General features: G+C 38.1%; 1 protein-coding gene across 2 annotated transcripts in view; it reads left to right on the top strand.

Annotated features, from left to right (window-relative positions):
* Positions 1-25,268, top strand: part of LOC136859755 (aminopeptidase N) — a 206,097-nt gene that overhangs the window by 134,408 nt on the left and 46,421 nt on the right. For both annotated transcript variants that reach the window (XM_068225771.1, XM_068225770.1), the window contains exon 11: positions 2,232-2,433. In XM_068225771.1, coding sequence (XP_068081872.1) covers positions 2,232-2,433 — 202 coding nt within the window. The remainder of the gene's footprint in view (positions 1-2,231; positions 2,434-25,268) is intronic.

The raw sequence follows: 25,268 nt of genomic DNA, 5'->3' as shown, positions 1-25,268 counted from the left end.
TTAATTCTAGCACTTTGTGTTAATTAATATTTGTGGTCCTACTTATTCATTCAAAGAAGGAAGACTGGTGTTTTCCAGACTGAATCTTGTAACCTGCCCGCAAGGGTTCAAGTGCTTGCATATTTTCCTTTAATTTGTAAAGAATATTGCAGATGTCGACGAGAAGTTTCATTGCAGAGCCATAGGTCATTTCTCCTGGGGTCGTGCTGTAGGTGGGGATGATGTAAGATTGGAGGTCCAGTAACACTGAGGGAAGTACCATATAAATATGTAAATATATAAGCCTTGTACACATACTAACAACAACAAAACATAACTGAAAAGAAAGGTCTGCCTGTCCAATTCAAACAGAAGAAATCTAACAAGGACAACAAACATGACAATTGAACAATCCTGTTCTTTTTTTTTTCCCAATTTGCTTTATGTTGCACTGACACAGAAAGGTCTTATGGTGATGATGGGATGGGGAAGAGCAAGGATTGGGAAGGAAGTGACCATGGCCTTATTTAAGGTACAGCCTAGTGTGAAAAAGGGAAACCACAGAAAATCATCTTCAGGGCTGGCGACACAGCATTTTGAACAATCTTACATAGGTGTTGATCAGAAATTAGTGACTGTTAGAGAGTCCAATTTTGCATTCAAAAGATCTTCCATAGCATATGTTATTGGGCACAGTTTGCATTGAAGAAGATGAGGTGGTGTCTGTAGTGACCTGAAATTCACATAACGTTGAGTCTACTTGAAACATCACTTCAACAGGTTATATTTGCATCTTGTTACACCAGAGCACAGTCTGTTACGTGCTTTCCATGTCAACCATCCTTCTGTATGACAAAGAGGAAGTTCCTCACTTGATGTCATCCATTCCAACTTTTCCAGTGCTATTGAGTCTCCCTTGCCATGGGCTTGTTGTGCTGTCCCTCTAAGAGCCTCTGTTGTTCTGAGGAAACTTTTTCTAGAAGTGAGGCAAGGACATACTGGCTGGTGGCCATACAAAGGATGAGCTTAAGAATGATAAAGTCCTAACTGTATGTAACCATGTAAATTTGTAGATAGAACCACCGCTTTGAGGGTGGCAGTATTTTTTAAAAATTATATTGGCCAAGTGGGTCTTTCCATTCATAATAAATTTCATGTCTTTAATTAAATTATCCATGCACAAGTTCTGCTACTTAGGATCAGTTATTACCGATGACAATAGATGCACTGTGGAAATAAAAAGAAGAATTTCCCTGTGTAAGAAAGCCTTTGAGGAGAAGAAGCAGCTCTTAATTAATAAATCCTTAGATACTGAACAAAAGAAATTGTTTATCAAAACGTTCATTTGAAGTATGCTGCTATATGGCTGTGAAGGTTGGACTCTCTTGAAGGAGGATGTGAAACGACTAGAGGCAGTGGAAATGTGACTATGGAGGAAGATGACAAGAACTAGCTGGATTGAGAAGAAAACTAATGAAGCAGTGCTTAGAGAAATAAACACCCAGAGACATTTAATAACAACAATAGAAAGGAGAAAGGCATCAGTTTTTGGTCACATTCTCTGGCATAATGACTTCATAAAGAACTTGTTCGAAGGCAAGATGATGGGAAAGAAAGGCAGAGGGAAACCACGGAAGAAGATCATTAAAGAGGTAGTTGAGATGATGGGATGTCAAGGTTATGGAGAGATGAAAAGGATCGCAGAGAGAGGAGATCAATGGTTGCAGCGACAAGGCAAAGCTTTTAGATAATGATGAATTAAATTATGATATTTTTTAAGTTAACATAATGTAATGGATATTTGAAGCAGTGATGTTACTGTTGATATTCCAGTAAATAATATTTAATTTGGAATTGCTTGAATGTATTATCTAAAGACAGCAGATATAGAGGGAATGAGTTGTCTTCTGCATGTTTTCTCATTGATACTGTAAACCCAGTTCAATGCTTGACGAGGGACCTATGTATCCCAGATGTAGAAATATATTGTGTATAGGTAATTTGTGTATAATGTTATTTCAGTAGGTGATGGTGTGCTACCAAACAACGATTTATGTGTGGAAATATTTGAGAGTCCCTAGTTCAATGTTATATTTCAAAACTACAGCAAAGAATTCCTGTTTTAAGTGTAAATATTATTTTGGGCAGAGTGACTATTGCCATTAAGACAAACTGTATCCTTTTATAACTTTTCCTCCTGTTGCTTATTGTAGAAGTATAAGCAAATGCTCACTTTATGTACAATATTCCAGCATGCTTTTATAAGAGAGTGGCCATATCAGACATACGAAACGACGGAGTCCTTGTGGTGGATTCCTATCTTGTACTTGTCTCGTTATAACTTGGACCTGGATTATCTCTTAATTCTCACTTGGTTGAGAGAAGAGGGTCAAATAACTATTGGAAATCTTCCTGATCAAGAAACATTCATAATTATAAATCCTGAAGACATTGGTAAGATCAGTTTCAGATCCATAGAAATTTTTGCATGTATGGCATGTCTGTTAGTCAATGGATGCTAGAAGAGATGGAGAAGAAAGTATTGGGTTGATGTTGCTAACAAGATTATTCTAACAGAAGAAAAATTAGAAAAGTAAAAAACATTGTTTTGCATGAAAGTTAAGAGTATTCAGACAGGATTTTCTAGCACATCATTGATGAGAATTTAGAACTGAATGTCATGATCAATGGCAATGCACAAACACCTCTATACTGTATATGCTTAATTCTGTGGTGGGTTATCAGTGTTACTACTACTCAGAGAGGTAATGTATTTTTACTGTCAACTAAATTTATTGAACTACTATTTATATTTATTTACATGTTCTCTTGCATTTCAGTTTTCCACTCAACACTGTTTATTTACTCGTGAACATAATCAAAACCACTTCTCTCTAACACATCAAACTCCAGCTATCAATCTCAGCTTTTCTAAGCATAGCCTCATTCCTAGAACAGGTCACTTCACAGCTCACTGCACTTGGCGTAATCAAGACTGTCTTACTCCTTGCAGATGTGCAGACTCAGGACTATCTCATCACTCACATTCACCCGAGATTGACTCAAGACTCACTCACTCAAGACTCGACTCCTGTAAATGCTCTCTTTATAAAGGTCCATGGAAGATTATTGTAGTTTCCACTTTCATATCATTTTGGACACCTTCTCCATTATTAATAAGCTTCCAGCTTCTTCTATGAAGCTTGCTTAGCATGAGCCTCAACAATTCACTGTTGCTATTATAAGTATTATGTTTCTTCCTTATCCCTGCTGATCCTGCCAACGTTGTGGCTACTGTGTCGTCATTGTCGCACCATTTGCTGGAATTGTAGACTTTTTCTGATTTCCTGTACACTCAGCCTTCATTATCATAATACTGTAATAATAATGAAGACCTAAAAATCATGCTGAACAATTTCAATATTGCTAAAATAGGACTAATTTTATCATTAACATAATTAAAAGGTTCAACAATCAACGACAATGGCTTGTTGCAGTTTGTATCATCTAATGTCATCTAAAATTAGGATAGAGGGACGGAATGAATTAAGACAAATCTCCTTGGAAGAGTATCTTGGAATGTAGAATCACAGAATATTCTAATCTCAAAGAGAAAATCAACTTTATCTGAGAATTGCCTTAGTTATTTGTGTAATATATGCCATCATATGATGGACATATCCCAATTTTCACCTTAAAATTAAAAAAAAAAATCATATACACATTTCATTTTTAATAAAATATGTTTTAATAATATTTTATATCTTAAAATTGGATTCATTGCAGTATGCAGTAAAACTAGTAAATGAAGATTAATGGCTACATACTCCCAAAATACTGTCCTCATAGGATAACAATTATTTCCCTAGCATTTGTGAAAATGGGATGTCAGTGTACAGTACTTTAAGGGTGTGTTGAGTACTTATTTGCATTGATTAGAAATGAAGGAAGGGTTAGTTGTGTTGAAATAATTACAATTTTTAAACAGCAATGTATGGAAACTCTAATCACAGTTGGTTCTTTTTAATGCACACAAAGTACACTTTAAGACTATTAACTGACGCCTCGCTAAATGCAGTACAGTATCAAAAGAAAATATGTAATTTCAGTAGTTTACCTTGGTCAATACATTAAATGTTGAATGAAAACATATTAAAAACATTTAATTAATTGACAAAGGTGGACTAGTGAAATTACATATTTTCTTTACTATAAAGTCAATATGGAACAATTATGAGATTCTTAAAACTCAGTATTGTTAGAATGCCTGTTGTAGTCAGGAATGATATAAGTCTATGTGTTAATAATAGCAATAAAACGTTATTAATGTTTTGTTTTACCAATAAATACTGCCGTACTTTATTTCAAGTTTTAAGGTTAAGTTTCATAAGTTACAATCAATGGATCGGTTTGTAGCACGTACATCAATGCATTATTTGTAGACACCAAGACCAGCTCCATTTCTTAGTCTAGGTATTGCAGTTGGTTTTGGTAAACGCTACTGGTATGGTACATTAGTTTTGATGCTATTGGTTATTTCACAATCAAGATGATACGTGTTTTAATATGCCTAATTTTTCACGACAATCTTTTCTTTGCATTAAAGATGCACCCTAGCTTACTGTTATAATCACTGGAAAAAGAACGTGTCTGTTATGCAGATAAGTACAGTAATTAAGATAATGGAACCAGGTACAGGTACAATAGTTTAAGTCTCAAGTTAAATCAAGAGATGTATCAAAGTTGCTGCTGGTCAGTGTTGCTCTGCAGAGACATAGACTCTGTAGGTCAGTTCAGTCAGAAACTCTCAAGTTTTCAAGATCTGAATTGATGGTAGGAAGTATCACATTCATGGATCAGAATTTATTAAGTAAACAAATGTTGAAAGTAAATCACATTAATGAGGTTGTGAAAGGAGGTTACAGATCTGTTCATATGATTATGAGGGTATTTAGGGGTTGTAGTAAGGAAATAAAAGGAAGGATATATAAGTCACTGGTAAGACACTGATTTGAGTATGGTTCCAGTGTATGCGACTCTCACTGGGATTTCTTGATTTAAGAACTGGAAGAGATCCAAAGGAAAGCAGCACGATTTGTTCTGAGTGGCTTCTGACAAACAAGCAACATTATGGAGATTTTACAATCTTTGGGCTGGGAACATTTGTGAACTTACTAACAAGTTTGATAGAAGGCAGTTTGGGCTTAGGAAAGGTTATTCTTCCACTCAAGCTCAACTTGTAGGATTTCAGCAAGATATAGCAGATATTTTAGATTTGGGAGGTCAAATGGATTAAATTGCTGTTGTCTAATCCAAGGCTTTGTATAGGGGAGATCATGCAAGATTACTGACAAAATTCAGTGCTATTGGACTAAACAAAAGAGTGGTTGAATGTGTGGCTAAACAGAAAATAGAACTCAGAGAATTAGAGTAGGTGAAATGATTATTGGGTGGGGGGGAGGGTCCCTTAGGGCAGTATTATTTGACTTTTACGTTTTCTTATAGTATATATGTAACTTACTAGCAATTACTCATGGCTTTGCTCATGTTGATTTTGTAATTTCGGCATTGTACTAAGAAATTATCTGAAAATCCCTAAAGTATAAAAACTCACCAAAAAATTGAGTTTCATTTACCCCAGAAACTCTTTGTAAATCAAGTTTGTGGTATTACCTTTTGGGGCTAAGATGACCATGTGACATAAAACTGTACATGTGAGAAACAGTCTTCTCTCAAGTCGAAAAAATAAATACATGTTTCTTTATTTTTAAAGGAGATTTCAAATACCAAGATTCTTGTCTGTAACATGTGTTTTGAAATATATTGTAGATATACCAGTATCATTTAAGAAATTCACCCACTTTTTGAATTCTTTTCAGCCCCTTAAGTGCACATTCCGAAAATAAATAAGTGTTTCTTTGTTTTTAAAGGAAATTCAAAATACCAACTTTCACGTCTCTAACAGATTCAGTTGTTAAGATATAAGTATCCACATAAACATAATTCAACTCCTTCTTTATTTATTTATTTTCACTAGGTCGACTCTCTGAAAACAAAAAAATATTTGTTTCCTTATTTTTAAAGGAGATTCCAAATATCAATTTTCATGTCTGTAACATCTTCACTCTTTGAGATATAAGTATCCTCATAAAAAAATTCTCAACTCCATTTTCACCCCCCACCCCGCCCTTTAAGTTGATTCCCCCAACTCCCGAAAAAGTCACCTCGCTCAATCGAACAGAAAGCGTCACAGGAACAAACCATTCACAAAAGAAGTGAGGGGACTCACCACTCTCAGCTCTTTAATGAGCAATAAGGTCCACAACAATCGAAAGAAAGATCTTGAGAAGTCCCCTCTTCTGACCCACATAACAGCAGGCAGCCCTGTTTTACCTAATTTTAAACATCATAAAGCAACAAAGAAGGAAAACAGTCAGACAACTGACCACATCAACATCCCATGAAACCACAACTGAATTTTTATCTTAAAAATGAACATCACAAAAAGTGACAATTAAGTCAGTGAAGTTTCCATTGGTTGCACACATGTTGGACATTATAGACTGAACAACCCACGTCGACCCAACGTCGTTATAAGTAACATTGAATTGAACTAATATATATGACTGAGCTTTAAAGTGTAACAATCATGTCAAGGTTGTTTTTACAAAATGTGTAGTAATCTGTAAGCATAACTTTTTAGACAGAGCAATTCATGTCAGCCAGATGTTTCTATAAGATATACACTGGTAGTATGTATAAACGTTTTAGACAGAGCAATTCATGTTAGCCCAACTATTTTAAGCATTTTATCATAAACTAGCTGTTAGCCACGGCTTTGCAGATGAGGATTTTTTAAGTTGATAAAAATTAATTGTTCCTCAGTACTGCACTAAGATATTATCTGAAAATCCCTAAAGTATGAATACTCGCCGAAAAGTTGCATTTCATTTACGCCAGAACCTCTTTGTAAACCACGTTTGTGGCATTGCCTTTTGGGGCTAATATGACCAAGCTACTGGCAGAGCTAAATCTGGAACATGCGACATGGAACCCCACATGTGAGAAACAGTCAAAAAAAAAAAGGGGGGGGGGTTTCTTTATTTCTAAAGGAGATTACAAATATCAGTTTTCATGACTGTAGCATGTTAAGGTTATGAGATATACTGTAGATATATTAATTTTAAAAACTGCCCCATGTCTTGGCTGAGAGTTCATCATTGAGGCCTTCGGTTCACAGAGTTCCAGTTTCGATTCGGGGCTGGGTCGGATATTTTAAGCGCGTGTGATTAATTCTTCTGGCTCGAGGACAGGTTGTTTGTGTTTGTCCAACACTCTCCTCTTCATATTCACTCCACACACCACATTACCAACCACAAGAGGAATATGCAATAGTAATTACATCCCTACACATAGGGTTGGCGTCAGGAAGAGCATCCAGTCGTAAAACAGCGTCAAATCCACATGTGTGACACAATTTGCACCCGCAACCCCACAGGTGTGGGAAAACTGGTAGAAGAGAAGAAGATACTCATTTTAAAATATCACCTGCTTTTCAAAAAATTTTCAGCCCCTTAAGGGGATTTCCCAGAAAAAGTGCATTCATTTATTTTTAAAAGAGATTCTAAGTATAGCATACCAATTTTTAACGTCTGTAACATCTTCCGCTTCTGAGATATAGGTATCCTCATATAAAGAATTCAACTCCTTCCTCACTTCTTTTCAACCGTCCCCCCTTAAGTGGATTTTCTGAAAACAAAAATCTGTGTTATTTTATTTTAAATGAGATTCCAAATACCAAATTTTATGTCTGTAACATGTTAGGTTTTTGTGATATATATTGTAGACTAGCAAGATAACCGTGCTTTGCTATGGTATTTTGATGAAATTTATAATTGAATGCTTAACGTTTTATATATAATCTGCTGAAATTAGTGATCTAACTGGTTTTCTGAGAGAATCCGCCAAAGTTCGTGATCTGACTCGTTTTCTGAGAGATTACGGCAATGTTCCTCCCATCTTTCAATCTTTCTTTCCAGCAATCGATTTCGTACTTCCCGGGCTAGGTCCAGGTATTGCACCCGGTCAGTTGGGTCCCTAAATCTTTGCCATTTTTTCCCATAAGCATTTTTAATATGGATCAAATCCTTGAGGGGATCTGGTGTGGTGTCGTCTTGGGTGCCTTGGCGGTACTGAACCTGCGGCCGGACTGCAATCAAAGTTATTACCCGGCCAGGGCCCGTTTTCAGTGCGGCCCGCACATTTTGACAATGGTCCAGAACATTATTATTATTATTATTATTATTATTATTATTATTTTTTTTTTTTTGCTAGGGGCTTTACGTCGCACCGACACAGATAGGTCTTATGGCGACGAATTATTATTATTATTATTATTATTATTATTATTATTATTATTATTATTATTATTATTATTATTATTATTATTATTATTATTATTATTATTGTTACGGAGTTATCCATGGAAGGCAGAGGTGAAAGAAGGTGTGGGCTGGAATGGGTCTAAGTACAAAGCTGAAAGATGAATTAAAATTTCAATAAAGGTTATATTTTCAGAACTTAACAATTTTCATATAGACTTTCAAAATTCAGCAAGTAACAAATCAACAAGCCAAAATCAGGTACAAGGTATAATTTATAAACAAAAGCACAAGTTTTAGGGGATCATTACAAGTTCTGGCTTCGAGCCTCAGTTACACAATCCTTGAGCTACTAGCCTAACATTACCAAGGTACACTCATTTATTCATTCAAGGAGCACTTGCTCCCAACTTTTAACCTCAAGCCTCCCAGAGGGACTTTTCAAACACAAGAAAGAGCTGAGCCACTCTCAAATTTTCAAGCCTATTAAAGGCAATACCAGACTATTACACAAATTGCCATCAAGGCACCGCTTACGTCAAATGGAATGGGGGTATCTCGTACCCAACCTACTGGGCCTCAGTGGAAAAGAACAGATTAATTAAATGGCCTAAAATACCAAGATGAATGGAGGCATTGCTTGCACTCCTACATGAAACCTTATAAAACCTAAGGGGCACTAGACCCGATGATACTGGGGGTATTCCCAAACTAGGGAGGTGACTCATATAAGAAAATTTTAATACATTAAGAGAAGAAAATCGGTTATGAAAATGTAGTTACCTCAACTCAAAATGAAGGGGAGCTCGAGAGGGTAAAGCACTCTCTATCCCCGATTTACAGTTAAAATAATAAGAAATTTTTACATAAGCCGGCACTAAGTTACATTTTTAGAGAGGTAGGTTACATTGAAAAGGTTTCGGACCTTCCCTGAGGGCTAAACTGCTGAGCTAGCAAGAAATAAAGATGTTAAAAGGCCATTACCTTTGTTGAAGAGCTGCTGCCTGAAGGAAGAGGCTCTACCCGCCCCCTGCTATACTTCCATACACTAAGCTAGATGTTGTTGAAGTGGCGGACAGCCAGGAAAATACTCTAGAGGAAGATTCGAGACCTTTCATGAATAATTAAGACACACCCACAGTCGTTTATTGGGTAACTTACATTACACATCAAAATTGGAGAAGAAAGACACAATTGGCTGAAAATTAATGACAGAAATTATTGATTGGCTAACTTCAAAACTGGCAGAAAGAAAAGATTTATATTGCCAACCCACAAATGAAAGAACGAAATTTAGTAAGTAACAAACTTATGAATACAAAATTTCTTCAAATAAAGTTCTACCACTTCGCACCAGAGTGCATTGTCATAGTTTAGTAGAGACATCTATCAGAGAATGTCCACACTTCTTGATAATTAGTAAACAAAAGCAGTTCGAAATTAACCCAGTGACATCTTCTGAGAAACTGCTGAGATAATTCAGTTTTTAAAGTTCCGAGTTTCTGCTGTAGGGGAGTACTTTAAGGCAGAAAATTCAAAAGTGCGGCGTAGAGGTGTACCAACCGGTATTATTATTATTATTATTATTATTATTATTATTATTATTATTATTATTATTATTATTATTATTATTATTGATGGCCTGGAACCCACAGCAAGATGCAAGACCGCTACTTGGCAGTAGATTGCATCGATGGCAGTAGATGTGACCAGCACCATCGTCGCGCGTAGGAAAGTGTGCGAGATTTCTGGCGACACGAATTATATACTTCACTGAATTATTGACCTTATTATAGAGGTGAACAATTGCATGGTCAATATCATTCATATCGTTTATTTCAAATGTATTTAAATTTTTATTTATATGCCAGGAGAATCTACTGTAATCTAACTTTATGTACTCCAAAGGAAAAGATGGTTCTTGGAAACGAACCCAGGAAAGATAAAAAATGATCAGTTTATGATCAGATTAAGTACATTATGAACAGTAAATTCAATTGGTCTCAACTCCTTTTTCACCCCACTGCCGTTAAGTTGATTTACTCCCCCACCAAAAATAAGAAGGCATGTTTCCTTGTATACACGTCTGTTACCTTCAGTTCTGAGATATAAGTATCCCCATAAAGAGAATTCACTTTTTCCACTTCCTTTCACATCCCCCCCACCACCGTCCCCTTAAGTGAATTTCCCGTTAAAAATACTTGTCTCTTTAATAGTAAAGGATCTTCTAAATACCAATTATCACGACTCTAACATCTTCAGTTTTTGAGATATGTGTCCACATAAAAGGAATCTAACTCCTTTTTAACCCCCGCCCCCCAAAATTATTTTGCACAAAAACGCTTTTTTCTTTGTTTTTAAAGGTGATCCAAATATCAATTTTTACGTCTGTAACAACTTTAATTTTATTAGATGTATCCTCACACAATTTATTCAATTAATTTTCAATTTTTCACCTCCCGCCCCTGTTTTTTTTTTTTTTTGAGATAATGGTATCCTCATACAAATAATTCAACTAATTTTTCAATTTCCCTCCTCCCTTTAGGAGGATTTCTGAAAACAAAAAATACGTATTCCTTTATTTTTAAAGGAAATTCCAAATACCAAATTTCACGTCTGTAACATCTTCAGCTTTAGAGATATCAGTATCCTAATTAAAAGAATTCAACCCCATTTTCAGTCACTTTTACACCTTCACCCAAGTGTTTTTCCAGAAAACTGAAAATACATGTTTCTTTATTTTCAATGGAGATAAAAATACTATTTTTCACTTCGGTAAAATGTTAAGTTTTTGAGATATACTGTAGAAATGCTCATTTTGAAATTTCACCCACTTTTTAGTTCCCCTTAAGTGGAGTCTCCAAAAAGAAATCACCTATGTTTCTTTACTTTTACAGGAGATTCCAAATACCAATTGTTACGTCTATAACATTTTACGTTTCTGAGATATACTGTACATATAGTCTTTCCAAAAATTCACCCCAATTTGTCACTCCTGTTTAACCCTCATTTATTAGATTTTCCAAAAACAAAAAAATATGTGTATCTTTATTTTCAAATGAGATCGCAAATACCAATTTTCAGGTCTGTAATATCTCCTGTTTCTGAGATATAAGTATCCTCATTTAAGGAATTCAACCCATTTTTCACCCTTTTTCACCCCTTCTATTGGGATTTTCCAAAAACAAAAAATGTGTGTTTCTTTATTTTTAAAGGAGATCCCAAATACCAATTTTCAGGTCCGTAATGTCTTCAGTTTCTGAGATATACGTATCCTTATTAAAGGCATTCAACCATTTCTTCACCCTTTTCCACCCTTCCTGTTGGGATTTTCTGAAGAAAAAAAAGTGTTTCCTTATTTTCAAAGAAGATTCTAAATACCAATTTTTACATCTGTAAACTTTTAAATTTTTGAGATATAGATACACTCATTTTAAAATTTCACCCCCCTTTCAACCCCTTTAGCGACGGAATACCCAAAAATCCTCTCTTAACGAGCACCTACATCTTGATATGAATGTATCCCCAAAATTTCATTTCTTTATGTCCAGTAGTTTTGGCTCGGCGATGATGAGTCAGTCAGTCAGTCAGTCAGTCAGGACAAGTTCTTTTATATATATAGATAATCTTGCTGCTGTAAGCATACTGGAGCTCATGTTGCCATGGTTACAGCAGTTCATTTCTTTATCCGATTCCTAGAGCAGGGGTAGTGTGGTGTCAATATCTCAATAACGGTTAGTTTTAAGGCTTTAAAACATGGTTTTCAGGCCTGTAGGGCTTACTGAGTTTTTTCCTTTGAGTCAAGGTCTTAAAATGAGTTTTGTCTCATCCTTGTACGACAAATTCAATATTTTGCCTATATTGACCTAGTATTTTTATATCTCCCCACGTAACCCCCCCTCCCCCCGGCGAATTGTTTTGAAAATAAAATATAGCCTATAGCACTCAGGGATAATGTATCTTTCTATTAGTGAAAGAATTTTTATAATCAGTCCAGTAGTTCCTGAGATTAGCTATTACATACAAACAAACTTTACCTCTTTATATATTTGTATAGACCAAGCCTACGTCCCTAGCAATTTTGATCTGAGATATTAGGAACAGCGGTTGAAGATGCCTAAAAATAGCCAAAACATGTCCTGCTTAAGACATAGTAATGATGTAACATTATTTATGTAAATTAATAAAATAAAATTTAAAAAAACATAATGTATTGGAAAGGTGGACCCTCAAGAATAATTTTTTTCAGAAAGGTGTATGTTGCTCAATACGGACCTGATGATGAGATATAATATGTAATATGTGGTATGTTCCAAGCTGTCAGTGGAGGCATGGCATGGAAAGACATTAATAGACAAATAAGCTTGAGTGGAGTTTCTTAAAGTAGGAAATATCCTAAAATGAAGATAAAGTTGGAATTCAAGAGGACAAATTGGGGCAAATATCTGTTTATAGAACAAGGAAGTAGTGATTGGAATAATTTACCTAGGGATATGTTTGATAAATTTCCAACTTCTTTGAAATCATTTAAGGAAAGATAAGGTAAACAATTTATTGGGGATCTGCCACCTAGGTGACATCTCTGAATGCAGATCAGTGATGAATGAAATGTAATTGAAATAAAGCTTTACAAGACTTAACTTTGATAGTGCAATATCATACACATGCTGGTTTAAATATACAATATCATATAAAATAGTCCCAAAATTTTGATGACAGTTTTCAAGAAAAGGGAATGAACCGGCTTTTAAGATGGCCTTGAATATAACACGATCTTGATATGCTAATGATGTTTTGCAAGAATGGTCAATTTTTGTCCAACACAGCATTCTTTTATTTCCAGTAATTTGACTTTCCTTGTTCTTCCTCCTTCTTTAGAGTAGTACTAAAATTAAATCTAAAGTTGGATTCTTCCTACACAGTGCCATAAACATGGAACTTTTTAAACCCTCATATAGTGGACTTGCTTGTGATTTCTGTCCATACATTCATTTTCTGATAAGCCAACTCAGTTTCTTCAGCTTGCCTTTGAGCACCTGTTCATGGTTCCCATTATTATTAACCAATTGCTATACTATTTCTGTTAAGTAATCATAGAGTTTTTTATTACCAACTTTATCTAGTGCTTGAAGCTGAGAAATCATTCCTATTGGAATTACAAGAAGATCAGTGTTTGTCTCTCCAACTTGCATCTTTATTTTTGATAGTAATATGCACATTAATTGCATCAAGAATGAACACATCTCTGTCTTAATAAAGTGCCAAGTCATCATCTTAGCTTACTTTTTTTTCATCAGTTCTTCAGACATTTATCCCTTCTCCTGTGCCTTAAAATTTATCTCTCCCGGTAACTGGGTTTTGGACGCAATTTTTTCTTCAAAATACTTATGAAGTCCTATTATCGACAGTGACACCCAATTTTCACTTCCAGCAGATCTAACTAGATGATTATGTACCTTTATCTAGGAACACTTGATGATAGCTCAAAAAATTACCGAAATTTGGGTAACATTTGTCATCTGACCAAGTAGATAAAGTAAACTCATATCCTCAACCCGAGGTGGTGCAGCACTTTTCAGGCACACCCCTAATGGAGGTGAGCTGCATGTATCATTTCAACCACATACCAGATCTTCTGCTATTCATAAACTTGTGGCAGTACCGGGAATCGAACCTGGGCCCCGAGGGTGGTAGCTAATAACACTAACCGTTATGGTACGGAGGCAGACACCAAGGAGATAAAAGCGTACTTTTCTCAATTTTGAAAATATGACGTTGGTTGGTTGGTTGGTTGGTTGGTTGGTTGGTTGGTTGGTTGGTTGGTTGGTTGGTTGGTTGGTTGGTTGGTTGGTTGGTTGGTTGGTTGGTTGGTTGGTTGGTTGGTTGGTTGGTTGGTTGGTTGGTTGGTTGGTTGGTTGGTTGGTTGGTTGGTTGGTTGATCGGTCAGTCGGTCGGTCGGTCGGTCGGTCCTCCAGTGATGCTTGGTGCAGGTCTTTCTATTTGACACCGATGGGTGATATGCATGTCTGGATGTGCGGTGGTGGTGGTGATATAGGGAAAGGGTGAAACCTGCTGTCAACACATAGACTACTCCAATCGATTAACACCAAACGGTTCTGCTCAAAGCTTTATGTGCCCATTTGTTGGACAAATCCCTATCAGCAGCATCATACACCCTCACTCCATACGAATTCTGCAGAGAGGTTTGGAATTGAATCCAGGCCTTTGGCATGCAATCTAGTGATTGGAAATTCTATAACCACCACCTCTCCTACCGTACCAGCCAATATTCTGAAGATGAAAATGCTTTCCCCAACAGGTCTTGAACCGACTAACCACGATGTCAGACCATATAGACCTTAATGATCATAGGCACCAGGCGGGCTATCTGTTACTTGGTCTTTAAAACTTTCCTCTTTCTTCAGTCCTTCTCCTTCTGAATCTGAGGAATAAAACAGCAAAGAGAAAGTGAATTTTCAGGGAACAATTGGCACGGGCTAGTTGAAGAATGGAATAACTGCCTCTTCCTATATCGTCTCTGCCTGAACATCAGGAAGACAGAATACCTGGAAATTAATCCAAGTAATGATACCATCATAGGAAATAAACTTCATGGTTTTGATCCATATTGAATTGTAATAACAATAATAATTAATTAATTAATTAATGTTGTAATGGTCCACCTTTTCAATACTATAATATGCAATATTTTTGACTTACATTACTAAACTAGGGACTAGTTTCAGCCTTGGCTGGCCATCATCAGCCTTAATGTAATACATTTAATAACAAAACCAATGTACAAAATAATAAAAATATTCCGGGCTATTATGTCGTGGTCCACTCCTCTCATTTCTTCCAGACGTTTTGACTACCGCAGCAGTAGTCGAAACATCTGGAAGAAATGAGAGGAGTGGACCACGGCATAATAGCCCAGAAGATTTTTATTATATTGACACCAGCCGTGAAAGCCATTATTCTTTAACAAATGTACAAACACACAATTGACATAAAAACAAATGTACAAACACACTATTGACATTGAAATCTGGGATGAACTATGTGTAAAATTTAAAAAATAAATTAGGTTCTAAATTCTTAGCATCTGGAGTATGTTCATCATCGAAACTCTTTCTTGCATTAATATTTGTAGAACTGTTAGTTCTATCACTGCTAGTCATAACAAATTTCAACTGCAAAACGGGAACTGGTAAATGTTGATTCTGTAGTCAGATCATCAATCACCAAATCTACTTGAGTGGTATTAGCAGTATGCAAGCCACTGGACGCCACTGTAAATAACCACCAGCTGACCCAAAACTGGTAGATGGTGTTTCCACATCAACCAATGAAAATAAAATGAAATTTTTCCGTAGTGCTTGTTAAAATCGTGCTGAAATGCTGTTGGACATTGTCAGGACAGCTCATGAAGATATGGTTAAAACTGACACATTCTTAATTTGTGGCCGGTATAAATTCGCAATTCATTGTGGTGTCCATGAAGTTAGCCTGAATGAATAATGGATAAAATTAGATAAAATTAATGAACTGAAGGAGAGAGCTTGTTAGTCAAAATATTTCAAAATATGTGCGTAATTGTACAGTCTATGGAAACTAAATGAATGAATGAAAAAGTGGCATGGGTTATATGAGACTTACCTCTCATTGCGGCATGTGGTGCGTGGCCTATTGTTGTGTGCCTCATACTAACGGTTATGAGATTCAAAGGAAAAGGAAGGGGCGGGGCAAGGAGAGAGGGGCAGGGCAAGGCGAGAAGTCATGGAAAGGAGAAAGGGGAGGAGGGGAAGGGGGGATTAAGGTGGGGCTGAAGGATGTGGGAAAACAGATGGCTGCTGAGGAAAGGTGCTCTGAATAGTATGAAAAACTGAATTATGACTTGTTGGTATGACGTTTCTAAAAATGGGAATTAGAAGGTCAAATATGATATTCGACTTTTCTAAAATGTCATTAAGATTATGATTCAGGTTAAAATATTGATCTATATGTATGAAGCAGCTTTCAGTAATGTTAAGGAGGGGTCCTTTGTTGATGATTTTGAGAATTTCCACATCTTGTTTTATGTCTGTGAATTTGTGATTATAGTCATGTATATGCTGTCCTACAGCTGAAAATTTATTGTACTTCAGGGCATTGACGTGTTCCAAGTAACTTATATTAAAGTTCCTCCCAGTCTGTCTGATGTAAGAAGAATTACAACTGTTGCAAATAATGCTGTATACTCCTGATTTCAAAAAACTATTGAACTTGTTTATGGTTGTGGCATTGTGTAAGACTTGTGCATTCCTATTATTGATTTTGAAAACTACTTTTACATCGTGCTTTTTAAAGACGTTGGTGAATTTGGAAATTTGTTCATTGAACGTAAAGATAGAAAGGGTGGAATTGTTTTATTTATCTTTTTCAAAGTAGTAGAGGGATGATATTTATATTTATTGATTATTCTTTCAATAAAGAAACTGTTGCATCCATTAGATTTAGCTATATTATGAATGGTGTTCAACTCATTTTTGAGGTCTCTTTTAGACATTGGAACATTGAAGGCTTAGTACACCATGTTGTTGTATGCTACTCATTTGTGAATTTGAGGTTGTGAAGAATCTTGACGGATTATAATAACTGTTTGGGTGGGTTTTCTGAAAATCTTATATCTTAAGTAGCTTGGGTGCCTGATAATAGTTAAGTCAAAAAATTCACAAATTCAAAAATTGTGCTGTATGGAGCTGAATGTGGACTGTCCAACAAAAGCACCGAACACCAATTTCACGTCATGGGGATACAAATATTCTACTGGTTGATGGGCATCTCCTTAAACCACCAAATCAGGAATGACACAATTCAACAGCAAATGGGCATTGCACCATTTATAGAAAAACTGCAGGAAAGGGACCTCTGATGGTATGGCCACGTTCTACATACAGTACCTGGCACAGCTGCCAAACGTGCCTTCCACCTTGATGTAAACCTAAATAACGCTGGCAAAATACTGTACTTTCGAAGTGGACATGAGAGACATTGGATTGGGTCAAATGATGCTCAGGGCCATGCAGAATGGCATTTAAGGACTCAAAGAGCAGACAGACACTGCACCTGCAGAACAATGTTAAAACGAAGAAGACTGACAATTTTCAATTACAGTTAACTTATTAAATCCATCCCATCTTCCCTCCAGTAAGATTACAAACTGCACACTGGTTGCAGTAAAACACAAAAAAAGTTGTACGGTATTTACTTTCCATTAATTTCCATTTTCTGCCAAAGCTTTTGCTACATGCGTGTTCACTAATAACCAGAGTTTGGCATACCTGTACTGGGTTACATACCAATCTGGGGAAAAACTACGTTAGATATCATCATCTTCCTGGTTTATAATTAACTAGCGAATGTACCCGTGCTTCGCTACGGTATTCTACATTGTATTCGAATATCGAAGTAAATAGTGTGCATGCAGTAAATAAGATTGTTTTAAAATTGCATGTCTCTTAGCGTTATCCGAGAAAGAGCATGGGGAGGTCCTCGTACGTTGTTTCCAATGTAAAGTGTTTGTTATGGATTTGTGATATAACGGCAGGCTCACTTGCCTACTGCCATTCACAATCGAGTTGGGAAGTTTACATTATAATTGCAGGCCCCATTGCCTACTGTGCGGACAGAATCGATTTGGGGAGTTTTCGTTAAAATGGCAGCCCCCCTTTCCTACTTCCGGACAGATTACAGTTTTTATTATAATGGCAGGCAATTACCCTACTATCACTCGAAATTGAGTTGTGCAGTTATCATTATAATGTCAGGCCCATTTTCCTACTTCCAGCCAGCTTACTGCCAGTCACACCAAGTTGGTGAGTTTCCATCAAAATAGCAGGCCATTATGCCTAATGCCAGTCACATTTTAGATGAGGACATTTCTTTATAATGGCGGACACCCTTGCCTACTGCCAAACACAGTCGGGTAGGGGAGTTTTAAACAAAACTGCATGCTCACTTGCCTTCTGCAAGTCAAATCAAGAAGTGAACTATTCATTACAATTGTAGACCTTCCTTACTAATGACAGTTACACAGGAGTTGGAGAAGGAACCCTTTCATACTGCCAGTCAAAGTCGGTGTGGGGAGTACTGATTACAATAGCAGACCCACCCTTTCTCGATCGCTACAAATCGACATCAGTGAATATATATAGGTCGACATACGAAAGTATATGCGTGTTTACAATATTGAAGACCTTCATTTACAGATTAACTGCTACTAAACGTACATCATATCGACAAAGGATTATACCATAAGACACGCCGGATTTAGTGGCCTAAATGGCTGGTCCTATGATATGTCATCTATTCTTGGGTCAGATTGAGTTAGAAACGTGGAACAGGGTAACGTTCTTGTAAGATTATCTCACATTACATTACTTTTTGGATAATTATGTGACAGCTAGATACATAGCATTTGGCTCACATGGGTGGGCCAATTTTCGTGAAGAGTTTGATGATTCTGTATTTCATATAAGTAATCGAAGGTATGAATTATGCATGTGAAAATTCCAAATTGACTTAACATCCATTAATAGAGAAAAATCAAACGTAAAATTGATACAGATACGGCAAAAAGTCATAAGACCGAGGTTGTAGATCATTCCAAATTGAACGGAGATTGTGCAATCTGTTATGTGATGGAAATTTCCGAAGGTCTGCACCACCATTAAAATTGCCTGCATATTTCGATATTCTTTGGGGATAAAAAGTGAAAAATTTAATGATCTTGGATGTTTTCCGTTCGTTACAGGCTAAAACGTATAATTTTGTCAAATTTCAATTATCTTCTTTTTCTTCTGGCAGATTATGCCGCAATCCGGATTTTGGGCGAGGCGGGTAAAAATTAGGACTTTCAGGAAACTAAACCAAAAATTATGCAGATGGTCATTGTTACCGTGTTTTTGTGGTAGTTATGCGTGAAAGAAGGTGCGGGTGTGAACGGGTCTCAAGCTACGAAATTATAGTGCATGTAAAATTAACAAGGTTATATTTTCTTTTCCAAATAAAGAAATAACAATCATGGCAGATACAGAGTAGCAAGGCAATAAAAATACAATTACAATATTTACAGGATTTGGGCTTCGAGCCCCAGCCTCACACTTCTTGAGCAATTAGCCCAGTTTTACCCCAAACACAAGTTTCAACAGAGGGGCAGAAAACCCCATTCATGCCTAGGAGCACTTGCTCCAAAATACACAGTAAGGCCTCCTTGAGGCACGCAGAAAACAAAATTTTCGGGAAAAGAGCAACTTGCTCTCAAAATTCAGGCCTGTCAAAGGCCACACCTAATTCCACCTTCAAGCTGTCCTCCAAGGACATATACACAGGGGTAAAATACCCAACCTACTGAGGTCTATTAAATGAGAAGAAGGTTAATTACATGACCTCTAAAATAACAATTAGAGAGGAGGCGATCTGCACTCCTAATGCATTTGTTTTTAAAACCTAAGCTGGCTCTAGGCCACTAATGCAAGGGCTAATCCCATACTACAGAGGTGACTTTAGAAAAGAACAATTTGCTTTACGTTAACGAAGAATAGGTTGAGAAAAATAAGTTCACCTCAAAACAATAACCTCCAGCTCGAGAGGGTTAAGCACTCTCTATCCCGATATGCAGTTTAAAGATAGAATAGATACATTTTAAGGAAGGTTACATTATGGAAAAACTTCGGACCCGCCCCGAGAGTTAAACTGCTGAGCTAGCAAAGAAAGAAGTTATTAATCGGCCATTACCTTGTTGTTGACTGCTGCCGAAGAAAGAGGCGCTTCCCGCCCCCTGCTATGTACTTTACACACTGAAAGATGGAACAGAAGTGGTGCAGAGACCCTCAAATCAGCAGTTTATATACTCTCGCGGAAAGTTCGAGGCGTTTCAGGAAGGAAAACACCCGCCCACAATCTTTTTATTGGTGGATAACGAAAACCCCTACACAAGATGAAGAAGAAACACATTATTGGTGGAAAATTAATTTAAGAAATTCGGGATTGGCTAAATTCAAAACAAGGGGAAAGAAAGGGTTAATATTGCCAAGTTAAACAATGACTGAAAGAAATTTAGCAAGGAACAAACTTTTGAAGTTAAATTTTCTCCAAAAAAAAACAGTTCTTTCACTCCGCACTAGGGTGCACTATTGTTGATCTTCAGTAGTGTCCTCTAGAAGAGAAAGTTCACACTTCTTACTACAAGCAAAACAAAAATACGTCGAAAATGACACAGTTCAAAAACTCCAAAATTTCCAGGTAGTGACATCTTCTGAGAAAGTAGAAAATTAATACCGTAGATAAAGTTCAGACTTCCTCCAGCAGAGGAGTTTCAACTGGCGCACATTTTAAATTAGTGGCGTGGAGGTGTACCGCCCGGTACAGACCTCCCCCCCCAAAAGTTCCTCCAGGGGTGACACATGCAATTTGTTTGGAAACAAGGTCCAAGTTTTGATGTTGATATGGAGATTAATTGCAGAAGTATTTATAGGATTTTCTTAATGTGGTTTGATTCAGTTTCAAAATTTTTGTTGTGACTGGCGAAGTAAAGTCTTTATGTTTGTAGAAGTTGAATTCAGAAGAAAAACTTTAGTTTTAAAGTTGAGGAAAAATTTTCTAAGTCCACCAGATATTGTTGTTGAATTCTCAGGTATAGTAATTGCTGATAGTAACTGTCCATGTAGTTGATGTTGATTAAGTTGGATGGCCAGACCGGCCGTTGCGGCTTGCGTCCAAAGGCGGCCGCTCGGACCCCACAAGTACCCTGAGATACCGCTCGCCCGCACTATGAGGGGAGCAGTGGTGTTGAAGCACGCCGCGCCCGCGGTGAACATATACAGGCTGCGGGCAATTAGTAGGTCGTGCGCCGCACATCAGCCTTGGCCGGGAGGAGAGCTCCGGCTCGCCGTGCACATGTCGTCCTCGCTGGGGTCGAGGGGGCCCTTCCTCTATCCCAGTCGCGGCACGGCGCCGCGCGGCTGCGGGGGCACTGAAACATTAAAACCAGGCGGCAGAATTTGTTGGACCATCATCTTTTTTGAGGGCACAGGCTTGTGGAGAGGTTGAGGGGCCAGCGGCGTGCAGATATCCATGGCATTAATTAAGCCCCTGTGTAGAGTGGAGCAGGAGACGGGAGCGTGGTAATGGCCGTGGCAAGGACAGGATGGCAGTTTAACGGTTCGGGGCAGGTTTCACAAAAATGCTTACATATAAAACAAAATACTATAGAAGGGGCAGAAAGCCTTAAAAGTGAAACTCAAAAAAAAAATATATATATATAACCTTCATATTCCTTTCAAGATAATATGAGGCAAGTTAGCACAGAAATTATACAGGTTTCACCTGCGACAAGTGAACCCTAAATATCCTCTCGGTGGCTGGATTGCTTAATAACAACGTAACCGGCGTAAGGAAATCGAGAATGACACACGGCCCATGGAATCTGGGGGCAAGCTTGCCCGCGGGAACAAAATTCTTGACCATTACTTGGTCACCTACCTTCAAAGGGGTGGGTCTCCGTCCACGATCATACCTTTCCCTAACCTTTTCATGAGACACTGTAAGATTGGCTTTAGCCTTCTTCCAAAGATCTTTAATGTTGTCCGGATCTATTGTCTCAGGTAGAATGTCACTCAGGGACCAGAGGTTAGAGAGCGGCGTGTTGGGAACAAACTTGAACATCAAAGAGGCTGGAGTAAATTTATGTGATTCATGAACCGCCGAATTCAAAGCAAAAGCTAACCAATGCAGGGACGTGTCCCACCTGGAATGATCTTCATGATGATAGGCAATAAGCGCGGACCTGAGATTACGGTTAACCCGTTCAGCCAGAGATGGTTGAGGGTAATAAGCAGAAGTAGTTACATGAGAGATGGACAAGTCAAAACAGAATTTACGAAAAAGATTTGATGTGAACGCCTTAGCATTATCAGACACAATATATTGGCACGGACCAAAAGAGGCAAAAATAGAATTTAAGCAAGTAATGGTGGACTGAGCGGTAGCCAGCTTAGTCGGAAATAACCAGGGAAATCTTGTGAAACCATCTACGCATACAAAGATGAAGTTGTTGGCATTTCCCTTTGACTGGGGGAAGGGTCCTACATAATCAATATACAGGCATTCCATGGGGTGCGACGCTTGATGCGAAGACAGAAGGCCTACCTTGGTGGACATGGTTGGTTTACTGAGCAAACAAGATTTACAAGCTTTTACTAGTTCACGGAATTCACCGTCCATACCCTTCCAGATGAACCTTTCACGAATCTTTTCACGAGTTTTAAAAATACCAAGATGCTCTCCTAATGGGGTCTCATGATAATACTTGAAGATCATAGGTACAAGAACAGCTGGAACGACAACTTTCATCATCTTATCATGCCTCGATGGGCAACATAAAACACCATTCCTCAGAACATAAGGGACAACATGTTCCCCAGAAGAAAGGGTTTCCATTATCGGAGCCAGCCTCGGATCTTCACGTTGGTATTTCTCGATATCCCTAAAGAGCATGGGAGCATCTGTTAAGATGGCATTAACATCAGATAGCATGGACTCGGGAGGAGATGAACTATCGACCGGTTCATGGTTCTCAACGTCGTTGGAAAACATATGGCTGAGTCCATCAGCAACAACATTTTCGGTACCTCTGATATGCCGGACATCGAATTGGAAGGCAGAAATACGGATGGCCCAACGGGCTATACAACCGGTACGACGCGGCCTACCTAAGACCCAGCGTAAGGCTTGATTATCTGTCTCCAGGTCGAATTTGACATGTTCCAGATAGAGACGGAACTTCTCTAAGGCAAATAAGACTGCCAACCCTTTGAGCTCATAGATAGAATACTTGGCTTCTTGAGCCGATAGAGTCCTAGATGCATAGGCGATGGGTCGCCTCCCTAGTTCAGTCTCTTGAAGAAGGACTGCAGCTACTGCTGACGACGACGCGTCGGTTTGGACGATGAATTTCTTCGAGAAATCAGGCATAGCAAGTACAGGGGCATTACAGAGAGTTAATTTAAGATCTTCAAAAGCGGTTTGTTGAGAAGGTCCCCACTCGAATTTGATGCCTTTCCTACAAAGAAGGTTTAAGGGCGCCGCTCTATTAGCGAAGTTAGGAATAAACTTCCTGAAGAAATTGACCATACCAATGAATCTGGCGATACCTTTAATGTCCTTGGGAGGTTTAAAATCACGGATGGCCTGTGTTCTGGAATGATCGACGGTAACACCATCAGGTGACACAATATGCCCTAGAAATGACATAGAGGGCTTAGCAAAGGCCACCTTGGACAACTTGACAGTTAACCCAGCCTTACGAAGGCGATTGAGAACTTCTCGCAGATGATCTAGATGTTCTTCAAAGGTCTCCGAAAATACGACGACATCATCCAAGTAGTGATACAAGTACTCAAATTTGATGTCGGAGAAGACCCTATCTAGCAGCCTAGTGAGTACAGCTGCTCCCGTGGGGAGCCCGAAAGGCACGCGGTTGTATTCGTATAAGTTCCAGTCCGTGGCAAACGCTGTAAGATGTTTAGACTCTTCGGCAAGGGGAATTTGATTATAGGCCTGATTCAAGTCCAAGATAGTAAAGAACTTGGCCATACGAAACCATGAAAAACAAGAATGAAGGTCAGGAAGGGGTACGGATTGCAACACCACCTTCCGATTGAGAGCCCTATAATCAATGACAGGCCTGAAGCCTCCTTGGGGTTTCGGGACTAGAAAAATAGGCGAAGAATACGCCGACTTAGAGGGCCTAATAATACCATCCTTCAACATTTGATCGATGATTTCTTTCAATGCCTTCATTTTAAGTGGAGATAGCCTATATGGTGGAAAACGGACAGGAATCGAATCCGTGACCTCAATTTTGTATTCAATAAGGTCAGTAACACCAAGAGTATCAGAGAACACCTCTGGAAATGACTGACATAATTTACGAATACTATCAGCCTGCTCCTCAGGTAGATGTCTAAGGTCTAACAACATCTCATCCTGGGTAGGCGAAATAGATGAACATGATACAGAATTACACTTTAACAAGGGAATTTTACAATTGGACGCAAATTTGAATGTGCACGACCTACTCTGGAGATCGAGCACAAGACCAGTGTAAGAAATGAAGTCAGCTCCCAATATAATGGGGCAAGACAAGTGCTTAGCCACAAACAATTTGATTTTCCATGTAAATTTAAAAATACGAATTTTGACATTTACAGAACCTAGGATTTCCAATGGAGATGAATTAGCCGAAACATATTGAACAGGAGATGAGACATAGTCAGGTAGTTTACAAACAGATTTCAATTTTGAATACCATTGGTCCGAAATAATTGAACAAACACTGCCTGAATCTAATAGAGCTGTTATAGGCTCGTTATTTAACTCAATCTTAAGAAAAGGAACAGGTGCGGGGGATCCGCCGCAATCCTAAGACATTCTTTGGGGCATTCGAAAGATGAATGTGAAGATAGAACATTCCCTGAATTTTCGACCTGTTTACCAGGGGCTGAGCCTCGGGAAGAGGGATTAGTTGACTCAGCCGAAGCCATTAGTCATTTTTTATTATTGGTATTGGTGGAGTTTGCACCAGAAGTTGAGCAGGAGGGGGTGCTATTTGAATTTGGGCAATTTTTGGCGATATGTGAGAAAGCCCCACATTTAAAACAGCCTTGTGATGAACCGGCCCCATTCCTTGTCCCACTCGGCTTGATCAGTGGACACTTATTGCGCAGATGGTCGGGCAACCCGCAAGCATAACATTTACGGGGTGTGACTGGTCGGCGAGGTGGAGGCCGAAGATTACTAAAAGAGGGAGGGGGTTCTTTCGCGACACGCAAGGAGTCGGCGTATCTAACTCCTTCCGCTGAGACG

This window comes from Anabrus simplex, chromosome 1, assembly GCF_040414725.1.
Source record: "Anabrus simplex isolate iqAnaSimp1 chromosome 1, ASM4041472v1, whole genome shotgun sequence".
Lineage (NCBI taxonomy): Eukaryota > Metazoa > Arthropoda > Insecta > Orthoptera > Tettigoniidae > Anabrus > Anabrus simplex.
This window is presented reverse-complemented; position numbering and strand designations above follow the sequence as displayed.